Genomic DNA, 12,247 nt, shown 5'->3' with positions numbered 1-12,247 from the left:
TGTGATTTTATCCCAATCACTAGCTATCTCTGGGCCTCCACATTCTTACCTGTCAAATGAGGAAGTTGGGTGAAATGATCTCTAAGGTCCCTTCCAGTTTTGAATCTGATCCTGTGAACTAACCAGGTGGAAAGACCAACAGGCAATACAGTTCTCTTCCCTCTGCTACCAAGGCAGACTGAGATTCAGAAAAATTTCTACTCATAGAGGTAAAAGAACTGGGTTGGGGATGTCTGAAGGGCAAGGGGAGCCTCAGCAGCCCCTTTGTCTTTGACATCAGATAGCTGACAGGCTGTCAATTGAGAAGTACAAAGTCAGACAAATAAAAATCACAGAGGAAAATATGGTTATTTATTTTTTCCTGATAAAAGAGGATCCCCTCATCACAGAAGAAAGTGTACAGAAGGGGTTCTCCCACATACTTAATTTATTCTCATTAATTCCACAATTCAAATGTTGATTCAAAATTGTCCTACTCATAGGGTGAGTTGGGTGGGAAAGAGGGCACTCTCCCACACAATCCTACCAGAATTAGACTATCTTATTCCATTTCTCAACTAGTAAAACACAGAATTATAAAACCCAAACATTGACAAGCTAGTGATATAGTCTTATACACACATCCAAAGACAGCACAAATGGAGACAGTAAACTATTTCCACATTCCAACATGTGCAACCCAAGGTTAAAAGGTGTCCTGAGAATTAAGTGCTCATCGACTGCAGCTTGAACAGTCTCTCCACTGAAGGTTAATTGGTATTAAAATATGTCTCTGGTACTGTTAGTGGGATTCACAGTCCTAGAATTGAGGAATAGGGCCTAAGTAGCAGGCTTATTAGAGCTGGATAGTGATGGCATAGGTACAAAATAGATTTAGTTTTGAAGCTAGTTATTGACTTCAACTTCCAAAGCCTTATGAAATCTCCTTAAATCATCAAGATTAAATTCAAGTTTCAAAATGGCACACACTGTACCAGCCAAAAGAAGTATTTAAGGCAAAAGTTATACAAAGTTCATTAAGTGCTGTTATTTCTTCATTTCCCTCCTCCCCCAATATGTAGTCTCTTGCCAAGCTGAGTTCAGTACTATCCCTTCCCTTGTCTTTGTATTCTTCCTCCCTTTGTCAGGAGGGCTTAATATTTCGGTGTTTCACAAATTAGGTGCAATCCAATTAAGGAACTTCAAGGCAACTTCAAAGCCAAGGAAACAGGCCTAAGGGAAAAAAAAAGAGATGGCAGGAGTGTTAGGAAAGGTGTTAAGAGAGTACTGATTCTCCATCTCATGTGGAGAGTAGCCAAACTCTATCCATCTTCCCCAATACAACTAAAAGGAAATCCATTCAATTCAGGGACCTCTCCAAAGCAGAAAGGACTCAATGAATGTGACTGCTATTAAAATGAAATAGTATATCAAGCCAATAGAGTAGCCATAGACATATTTTCCAAAAGTCAATCTCCTATAGTCTCTCAACTCCCTGCTGCCCACCACCCATCACTCAGGAAACCAATTCAACAACCTTAATTCACATGACCTACATCTTTACTGCACTCCAGCCACCCACAAGAGTGGTCACAGCCTACATCTTACTACCATCTGTGATCATGTCACTTCCATGATCTCAACACTGAAAATTCCCTCTCAAATTTCCTCTTATCTGACAATCAATCTCTCTCATTGCTTCAGTCTAGGAGAATATAAGCTACTTGAAGACAGGGGCTCTTTTTTATTTTCATATCTCCAAACCCCTGCACAATACCTAATAAATGCTAGCTGACAACTTGACTAGGGTTTTTTTTTTTTTTTGCCTTTTATTTTGTACCTCAAGAGCTCAATATACTGCCTGCCACACAGGAATAGGTATTTAATTAATTATTACAATGTTGGTGAACCTTTTAGAAGTTGCATACACAAACTGCATCTACAAGCTGCCTGTGAGCCTCCAGTTTTACCCCAGACAGCAAAGGAAGGTAGTGCTCACATTGGGCTGCTGGACAGAGGGGCAGGAATATGAAAATTATCCTTAGGCATATAGGACAGTTTGGGGACAGTGGAAAGTATCCCAGACAAGCAGTCCAAACACCATGGTTCACATTCTGGTTTTTCACATAAAGAGCTGTCTGACTTGGGAAAATCTGTTGCCCTTTCTGGTCAATTTCTTCTGCTATAAAATGAGAAAGGTGGGCTGGATCACCCTCCCCAACTCTAACATTCTGTGACTTTCACATTCCCAGCATTCAGAACAAGGAATTGCTCCCTTTTTGGTAAGAGCTTCTCTTCAAAAGCCAGTTTAAGATTTAAGAGGCCAGAGGAAAAGAACAGAAAGCTCCCATATAATAGGGCAAGGCATGAGTGGGTGGACATGTGAGAAGCCAAGGCCTCTAGCTTTCTGTGGAACTCAAACAGTGTAAGTGACCAGAGACATAGAAAGCCCCAATTCCCTATAGGAATGATAGTTGTTCAAACATTCTCTGAAATCTAGAAAGGATGCAGGAACTCAAAACTTGAGGATCTTATAACTCAAAGGCTAAGGACCAGGAAGGCAAGCCTCACTGACATGCTGATCATAAAGGGATTGAGCCTAAGAGTCTGAAATCAGGAAGAAGGCAACATTTGCCTCTGAGCTAGCTACTTCACCAGCCCCATGCTATATGATGGCATATTCTTATGAAAATGGCACAGTAGGCAGAATGCAGGCTTTAGAGTCAGGAAGATCTGAGTTCAGACTTCAGGTCCACCCCTTCCTAATCTCAGTTTCCACAAAACTAAAAATTACTATGCCATTGTTAGTTGTGAGCTTGATGCTTTGTATACTTTCAAGAGCTATATAAATGTAAGTTATTATTTAGATAGTGTCATGGAAATCGCTTTGGACTTGAAATGAGAAGATCTGGGTTCTGATCTCCCTCTGATATTTTTGCTAGCTGAGTGTGTGATGCTCAAGAAGTCATTTGAAATCTCTAAGCCTCAAGATCTTTATCTTTAAAAATGGCATTAACCATGTAATGATCCAGGACAATCCCGAGGGACTTCTGAGAAAGAATGCTATCCACATCAAGAGAAAGAACTGTGGGAGTAGAAACACAGAAGAAAAACATATAAATTATCACTTGTTTACATGGGTATAGGATTTGGGGTTTTGATTTTAAAAGATTACTCTATTGCAAAAAAGAATAATATGGAAATAGGTATTGAGTGATAATACATGTATAACCCAGTAGAATTCTTGTCAGCTCCAAGAGGGAGGAAAGAAGAAGGAAGGGAGACAACATGAATCATGTAACCTTGGCAAAATGCTTAAAAATAAATAAATTTAATTTTTTAAAAATGGCATTAATAACCCTGGTACTATCTATCTCACAAGACTGATGAAAGGAAAATACTTTCCAAAACTTCAAGCTCTACAGAACCATAAGGAACTAAGCTATTATGTACTTACAGCATTTGCTGGGAAGGCACGGATCATTACAGCTGTAAAACCTTTATACAGGGATGTGATACCCTCTTCTCGGATCAGCTCTCTCAGTACATCTTGGAATCCATTAGGGTATTTTCCAGGTGGGGCTATTGGAGCAAAACAGGCTTCTAAGACTTTTAAAATTTACCTAGGACCACAGTTTTGAGACCATACCATCACTAACACAATTGAGTCAAGATGGAATCAATTAGCAGTAGCTCAGGACACCAGCAAATGTCACTGAAAAACATAGCAACCGCCAAAAAAGGCTGAAGCTTTAAGGTGATAGACTGAATCTGGTGTTCAACTCCTCTAATACATCTTATATCTTGTCTAATGATCAAGTACTGACCTCCCAACCTGACAAATAGAAATGGGCAGTGGCTGAATACCACAAATTATTTTCTGTTTGACTTTCAAATATGGCATTATTTATGATTTAGATTTGGGGAAAAAGTAAACTTATTTTCTAAATTTTTTGCCCTGGCTAACATTAAAATGAATCTGTATTCCCAGTACACACATTAGTTTCAGTATATATTAGAGGTTAATGGGAAAATAGGCAAAGGATTTAAGCATTGTTGTGGAGATTCCACCAATCAGGAGAGAGCTGACTATATGTACAACAGTTTAATCTTCAAGAAAAATCTTTTGACCAAAAGGAAAGGATGAAACATTCTCAGAAGCTTTGTGATTTGACTGCCCACTCTGGTAGCCTGATTCTCTCTCACCGGTTTGGAAGCGAGACTTCAGCACATCTGGAGGGATAGCCACAACCCAGTTGAAGATTCCTGCAGCACCTCCAGCAAACAAAATTTGAGGGACACTGAGCTCATTAACACTGCAGAGAACAGACCATTGTAAAAATATAGTTTAAAAAAACTTTCTGACAAAGGTTTAATTTCACAAATATATAAGGAAATAAGTCAAATTTACAAAAAATCAAGCCATTCCCCAGTCGACAAATGGTCAAGGGACATGAATAGGTAATTTTCACACAATGAAATCAAAACTATCAATAAGCACAAGAAAAAGTGTTCTAATTCTTCCTGATTAGAGAAATGCAAATTAAAACAACTCTGAGGTACCACCTCACACCTAGCAGACTAGCCAATATGGCAGCAAAGGAAAGTGATAAATGTTGGAGGGGATGTGGCAAAATTGAGACACTAATACATTGCTGGTGGAGTTGTGAATTGGTCCAACCATTCTGGAGGGCAATTTGGAACTATGCCCAAAGAGCTCTAAAAGACTGCCTGCCCTTCGATCCAGCCATAGCATTGCTGTGTTTGTACCCCGAAGAGATCATAGATAAACAGACTTGTACAAAAATATTTATAGCTGCGTTTTGTGGTGGCAAAAAACTGGAAAACAAAGGGATGCCCTTCAATTGGGGAATGGCTAAACAAATTGTGGTATATGTTGGTGATGGAATACTATTGTGCTCAAAGGAATAATAAACTGGAGGAATTCCACGTGAACTGGAAAGACCTCCAGGAATTGATGCAGAGTGAAAGGAGCAGAGCCAAAAGAACATTGTACACAGAGACTGATACACTGTGGTAAAATCAAATGTAATGGACTTCTGTACTGGCAGCAATGCAATGATCCAGGACAATTCTGAGGGATTTATGGAAAGGAATGCTACCCACATTCAGAAGAAGAACTTCAGGAGTGGAAACACAGAAGTAAAACAACCACTTGAACACATGGGTTGATGCGGACATGGTTGGGGATGTAGACACTAAATGACCACACCAATGCAACTATCAATAATATGTAAATAAGTCTTGACTGATCACACGTGTTAAAACCAGTGGAAATGTGCGTTGGATAAGGGAGGAAGGGTTAAAGGAGGGGTGAAGGGGAAAGTAAAAACATGAATCATGTAAAAAAATTTTTAAATTAAAAAAAAGAAGAAAAACATATGATCAATCATGTAGTTTGCTATGAATATGATTGGGGTTTTGATGTTAGAAGATCACCCTAATGCAAATCTGAATAACATGGAAATAGGCTTTGAACAATGATACATGTATATAACACAGTGGAACTGCCTGTCAGTTCTGGGAGGGAGGGGGGAAAGAGCAGGGGGAGGGAAAGGAGATCATGAATCATGTAACCATGGGAAAATTCTCTAAATAAATAATTTTTTTTTAAAGCAGCATGGTTAAGAGGAAGAAACAGGCTGTTGTGAACCAAATGAGCCAAAAAGAAATGCCTATAGATGAGGAGAAGTAGAAAAGGAGGTGTTGGGAAAGTCTTTTAGGGCTGTGGCTTTGGTGAAAATAATAGCTGTAAGAGAAAGACAAGTGCTCCCCTATTCACTTCTTATGCAGCCTCAAGAAAGACAGTAGGCTGCAGGCATGGGAAACAAATGGGAAAGATGAGGCTGAAGGGCAGTTTTTTCTGCTCAGATATGGCTGGACCATCCATTCCAGTCCCACATTGGGACTGTTTGTCCTGGACTATAGAAGCCAATGGATGAAAAGAGAGTAGGAGGTCAAGAGTTTCAGACCTATTACCCAGAGAAGAAATGAAGCCAGGCCTGGAAAGCAGCATATATCTCTTACATTCAGTTCTTTCCCAAGTTAAGAACAAAAATCCCTAGGGAAGCCTCTTCTGATTCTACTTACCTTTTGCCTTCTGGGGTTAAGAGATTTTTCAGCCATTCATAAGTCATGAAGTACATCCCACTGGCAGGAACATCTGTTTGTCAAGAAAGGTACTTGCTAAGAAAAACAAAGCAAAATTGACCAATATTCCTAAACTTGAAAGTATATGGTTAAAAGACTGGTTCTCAAAAAGAGATATGAGAAGATACCTCCCTTAATCCCTTTGCAGAGACAGGGGTATAGGAGGGTAGTGTATGGATGTGTGACATTACATATAAAATCAGATTTTTTTCTGTGTAGTTGCTCATTTTGTAGATTGTATTCTATTTTTTTAAAAAATTCTTTATTATAAGGGACTCTATTCTAGGAAAAGAAAGGGGGAGGGATGATTCTGGGGGAAATCTAGGCAATGTAAAACAAAAGAAATGCATAAAAGTCCATTATTTTAAAAAAGGAAATTATCTACTAAAGCATGGAGGGATTGGTATCTGGAAGAATTATCCACAATGAAGAAATGAAGAATATTTCAAAATTCTGAAGCAATGATGGTGAACCTTTTAGAAACAGAATGCTGGGTCCTGCCCTCCCCCCCAACCCCCAGACCGAGTGCCATGCCCATGCCCCCTACCCCACTGAGTGCTGGGCGCTCACCCCCCCACCACCTTTTACCCAACACAGGGGAGGGAGAAAGTACTCCCTTTGGGCTACTGGGCAGAGGGGGTAGATGAAGTGAGGAATGTCCTCAGCGAGTGTAGAGAGGGGCCAGAGGAATGGCCCAAGCGCTCTGCTCCTCTCCTGCTCTGCCTCCCATGAACCGCCTACCTTATCCCTTATGAGCTCCCATTGGACTGCTGGGCAGAGGGGTGGGGGATGTGAAAAAATATCATCAGGCCCAGTGGAGAGGGAGAGGGGAGCAGCTGTACCCAAGTCCCTCTGCCTCTCTAGTAACAAACTCAAAGTGGGAGTGGAGGGACGGGGCAACAGCAAGTCTCATGTGCCCACAGAGAGTGCGCTCTGAGTGCCATGTCATAGATTCACCATCACTGTTCTGGAGTACTTTTTTGTTCATCACCACTTTGATTTCAATCAGCTTTTCTAACAACAATAACAAAAAAAAGTAAATGGTCTGAAGCTCAGCATAGAGCCTGACATTTTCTCAGGAATACTACAAGACCCACTCCCAACTACAACCTTGGATGGGTGGAAGGGGAAGGTCCACTCCATCACCCACATCAGCCAAGAAATTCCCCTTTTACAACCCAGTCCAACCTCATCTACATTACCTTCTCTGCCACATCATAATCTCAACCTAAGGGGCTGTTCTTTTTTCCCTGGAGATCTCTGTTCATCACTTCCTTTCCCATCCCAGCTCCTGCAGTCTCCTCCACGAAGAGTCTGCAAAGAGACCACACTGAGGGTTGCTGGCAATGCTCAGTCTTGTGGTACTCCCAATCCTTTATAGAAAAAGGCTGTCCATCAGTATCTAAAAGTCCAATCTATGTACTATCCCCAATTTCACATCAAACACTCTTGGCTCAACTGACCTACTGCCTCTTTTGATATTCCCTAAGGATGTGCTCCCAATTTGGGGCACTGAAGCTACTACTAGGTAGAGCCAATTTCACCTTAAATATGGGAAGAATGGAGATTAAAATAAGAATCCAAACTTGGGCCTTCTCTCAATGCAAGATACGCCATCATAGCAGTTCTTCATACTCTGGAGGGTTGATCCATAGTAGTTACCTCGCAAGAGTGTAAGCATAGTTCCTTTGTAAATGCCTCTTATTCCAGATTCCTGATACACTTTTTTGGCACAGTCCAAAGCACCAGCATATTTTGTTTCTCCTGAAGAAGCTTGAATCTGGGGGGTTAGAAAAATCAAATCATTAAAAGTGAATCATTCCAGGGGAGAGGTGAATCCAAGAAGGTGGAATAGTGAAATACTCAGCCAGACTCTTCCAAATTCCTCAAAAAACAATTTGAAAATATCATATCAAATTAAATTCTGACATAGCAGAACCACCACTAGGCCAGATAAAACAACTTTCAAACTCAAAACAACTAAAGAGGTTGTCAGGAAAGTTCTCTCTCACTGGGGTGGTGGTCAGTTCTGGAACACCATACAGATTGTGCCACAGTGGATTTTGGAAGCAGATGCACTGGGTGGCAGCAGCAGCTTCAGGAGATCTCAGCCCATAATCAGTAGGGGAGTCAGATAACTGGTTCAAAGGATATTGCAGGGGATCTTTTGCTTGTGCTGGGTACTGTCCCCTGTTGAATTACCCAAAGTTTCCGTTTATAGACCTAGGACCAAAAGGTACAATAGCACTTATGGCCACAGGGGTGCCCTGGTCACAGTTTCAGGATAGAGAGGAGTGTTTGTGATTACTCAAGGGGGAGTAGAGACAGAGGGGAACACTAGCACTTGAAGCTGCAGGAGAATGGGGGTAGAAGGGGGAACCTGATCACAGTACCAGTGCCAGGAGGAGTGGTAGCACTAGTGGATACAAGAGACTAAGGTCTCTTCATGGATAGAGAGAAGAGCACAGGCCAGGAGCCAGTGACCACACCTCTCCTTAGATCATACCACTTTGGAGGCACCAAAAACCTATAGACTCCCAAAGCTAAACCTGAAAACAAAAGCAAAAATGTCCTGAAGCTCGAGACAATGCCACCTCCATCCTGGGAGCAGAATCCAAATTTAACATAAAGTTAAAAGTCAAGAAATAGGCTGGAAAACTTCAAATAACAAAAAAAAGAACCCAACCATAACAAGTTACTGTGGCAACAGGTAAGATCAAGACATTAACCCAGAAGGAGATAACATTGTCAATGAAGCTACAATCAAAGGCTTAAAGAAAAAACATGAATTGGATATAAGCCCAACAAGAATTCCTGGAAGAACTTAAAAAGGATTTTAAAAATTCAATAAGAGAAGTAGAAGAAAAGAAATGAGAATGATGCAAGAAAATTATGAAAAGAATCAACAGAGGCAGTTAGGTGGCTCACTGGATAAAAAACAAGGCTCAACTTAAGGGGGAGAGAGTGATACGTTTGACTTGGTTTTCTTGCTATTAAGAGACATCAATACTCTTCTCTCTCCTGAGCTAGATGTCCCACAGCATCTCAACTCAACATACTCCTACAATAATTCATTACCTTCCCCTAAAACTTATTCTCTGGGGCAGCTGGGCAATTCAGTGGATTGAGAGTCAGGCCTAGAGACAGGAAGTCCTAGGTTCAAATTTGGCCTCAGACACTTCCTAGCTGTGTGATTCTGGACAAGTCACTTAACCCCAACTGCCTAGCCCTTACTAATCTTCTGCCTTGGAACCAATACATAGTATTGATCCTAAGGTGGAAGGTAAGGGTTTTAAAAAAACAAACAAAAAACACTCATCCCCTTCTGAGTTCCCTATTTTTTTTAAACCCTTATCTTCCATCTGAGGTTATATTTGAACACAGGTCCTCCCATCTATGGGCCTGGTTCTCAATCCACTGAGCCACCTATCTGCCCCCTTAAATTGCCTATTTCTATCAAAGGCACCACTAGCCTTCTAACCAGCCAGCTTCACAACCTTGGAGTCATCCTCTTAGTCTTAACTCCACCTAGCCAAATCCCATTGTTTCTACCTCTGTGACATATTTTGCACCTGTCTCCTTCCCTCCACTCACATGACCAAAGTTCAGACCCTTACCACCTCTTGACAAGGTTATTTACAAAAGCCTCCTAAATGGTCTCCTAGCCTCAAGTATTCCCCTCACACAGTGGGTTGGGATGGAGGGAGGGGCCGGGAGGGGGGAGACTGTTCCTGAAGTGCATGTGTGGTTACGTTGCTCTCCTACATAATAAATTTCAATGGCTCTCTGTTACATCTAGGACCAAATACAGACTTTCCATCCTTATTATATATGATGTCTCCTTACACATATTTCAGTCCAGTCATATTGTGCTTCTTATTCATCCTTGCACAAGGTAGTCCAGCATTCCTTTGTACTGTCTCATCTCTGGAATACGCTCTCTCCTTACCTCCATCTGTTGCCTTAAATCTCTGGTTTCCTTCAAAGAACAGCTCAAGTACCAACTTTTATAGTAACAGTACATGAAGCCTTTCCTAATCTCTGCTAGGTCTTCCCCTAAAATTACACTGTCCCTCTCTTTTGTCTGGACCTACATACATACATACATACATACATACATACATACATATATATATATATACATACAATATCTTCTAAAAGAATTTAAGCTCTTTGGGAAAAGTGATCACTTAATTTTGTGTCTGTATCACTAGCATTTAGCTAGCATAGTGCCTAGCATACAGGTGGCATTTAATGTATGTATGGGGAAGAATTGATAGATAATTAAAAGGTCCCATATTCCTTGAAAACACTTTGCACATGTATCTAATAGCGAGTATTTAAGGTATGGAGAGACTTTCAAGAAATGAGAAACAGGGGACAGCTGAGTGGCTCAGTGGTTTGAGAGTCAAGCCCAGAGATGGGAGGTCCTGGATTCAAATCTGGATTCAGACACTTCCTAGCTGTGTGACCCTGGGCAAGTCATTTAATCCCCACTGCTTAGCCCTTACCACTCTTCTACCTAAGAACCAATATACAGTATTGGTTCTAAGACAGAAGGTAAGGGTTTTATTTAAAAAAAAAAAAAAAGACAAGAGAAACAAAAGGAATAAAACTGAAGAGCAAAACATCTTCCTCTCACTTACCTGTAACAGACATTTGATTCTTTCTCCAGGGGTCATAATTCCTGTTGTGAATACACCAGATAACATCCCAGCTGCAAATAGCTGAGGATAACTAGATTTGAAAAAAAAGGAGTAGTAGAGAGTCAGTGATTAACTACACAGGATGTAGAAAATCCCAGAAACAAGGCAGCTTTATATCCAAACAGTTGTACTTTGCAAGGCTGCAAAAGGAAGACCCACAATTGCAAATTAAAAGGGGGTTTTGTTTGTTTGTTTTTTATTTTGCTTTTCCAGGGCTCAAGGAAGGAAACTAAAGGAAGGTTTTGCACTGTGGCCTTCCATACCAAAAAGAATGGGAGGTCTGCGTTAAGAAGCAATCTTGGCTCACTTCCTAAAGGACACCCAATGTGGATACAAGTTGTCTCTTAAGGGTAACCAAGAAACTGAGAACACTCTGCCCTCCAAGGCTGAATAGTTTAACATTAAGGATGTGTGGAATGGCTAATGGTTATCTCACATTATCAGGAAGGAGGTAGATGGGGCTGAGCCAGTCTAGTCCCATCTCTTTCACAATTCAGAGTTGAATGTTACCCAAAGAGCTGAGTAAACTACACAGAGTCGAGATCCAGAGCTATGTGTGCTGCTGAGCCCTTCACAAGATGGCTCTAACCCATCTGCCAGGATTATAAGCTATTCCTACCTCGTACACACTCCCCACCCCTGGTACATTGAACTCACATGAAATACCATCTCCAGTCTCTGCTTTTATCTAGGCTATCCCCAGGCCTAGAATGCACTTTCCTCCTTGATTCCACCTCTTAAAATCCAGTTTCCTTCAAAATTCAGGTTAAGAAACTGCCTGCTACAAGGTCCTACCTCATCCAACCTTCCAGCTATTAGTGCCTGCCCTGCCTCCAAATCACTGTAAATATTTATGCATGTACATGTTTTATCTCCCAACAGAATGCATGTTCCTTAAAGGGTAGGTACTGTTTCATTTTTGTCTTGTACCCCTAGTGCCTAAAACAGTGTCTGGAACATAGATGTTTAAAATATCCTGAAAGACTGTTTTAGTCATTAAGTGGACAGTAAAAGGCTCAGTCTAGGTAGCAAGAGATGAGAGACAGTAAATCTGATTGGTTAATTCTGTGAAGCTAACTGACCACCTCCAGCACATAACAGCATCACTATGTTTGCCCTTATACCTTGTCCACTGCCTGGACTAATAAAACTAATAAACTAATAAAAATATAATGATAACAACAACTGATAGTGTTTTAAGTTTAACAAAGTACTTTATATATTTAATCTTGTCTGATCTCATAACTTTGAGAAATCAGTGTGAGGTTTTTTTTTTTTTTTTCTTTTCCATCTCATTTTTTTTTAACATTTATTAATATTCATTTTTAACATGGTTACATGATTCATGCTCCCCTTTCCCCTTCAACCCCCCCCGCGCCCCCCCCCTTGGC

The 12,247-nt window shown here is 40.8% G+C and overlaps 1 protein-coding gene across 1 annotated transcript in view; it reads right to left on the bottom strand.

Moving 5' to 3' along the window:
• Positions 1-329: 329 nt before the first annotated feature.
• Positions 330-12,247, bottom strand: part of SLC25A20 (solute carrier family 25 member 20) — a 46,121-nt gene continuing 34,203 nt past the window's right edge. The window contains exons 4-9 of the mRNA XM_044680228.1: positions 10,797-10,887; positions 7,813-7,930; positions 6,091-6,163; positions 4,186-4,295; positions 3,437-3,561; positions 330-1,212 (exon numbers count right to left, since the gene is read on the bottom strand). Coding sequence (XP_044536163.1) covers positions 1,150-1,212; positions 3,437-3,561; positions 4,186-4,295; positions 6,091-6,163; positions 7,813-7,930; positions 10,797-10,887 — 580 coding nt within the window. The 3' untranslated portion in view covers positions 330-1,149. The remainder of the gene's footprint in view (positions 1,213-3,436; positions 3,562-4,185; positions 4,296-6,090; positions 6,164-7,812; positions 7,931-10,796; positions 10,888-12,247) is intronic.

The sequence above is a fragment of the Gracilinanus agilis genome, chromosome 1 (assembly GCF_016433145.1).
Source record: "Gracilinanus agilis isolate LMUSP501 chromosome 1, AgileGrace, whole genome shotgun sequence".
In the NCBI taxonomy this organism is placed as follows: Eukaryota; Metazoa; Chordata; class Mammalia; order Didelphimorphia; family Didelphidae; genus Gracilinanus; species Gracilinanus agilis.
Note: the sequence above shows the minus strand (reverse complement) of the source record. Positions and strands in the feature narration are given on the sequence as shown.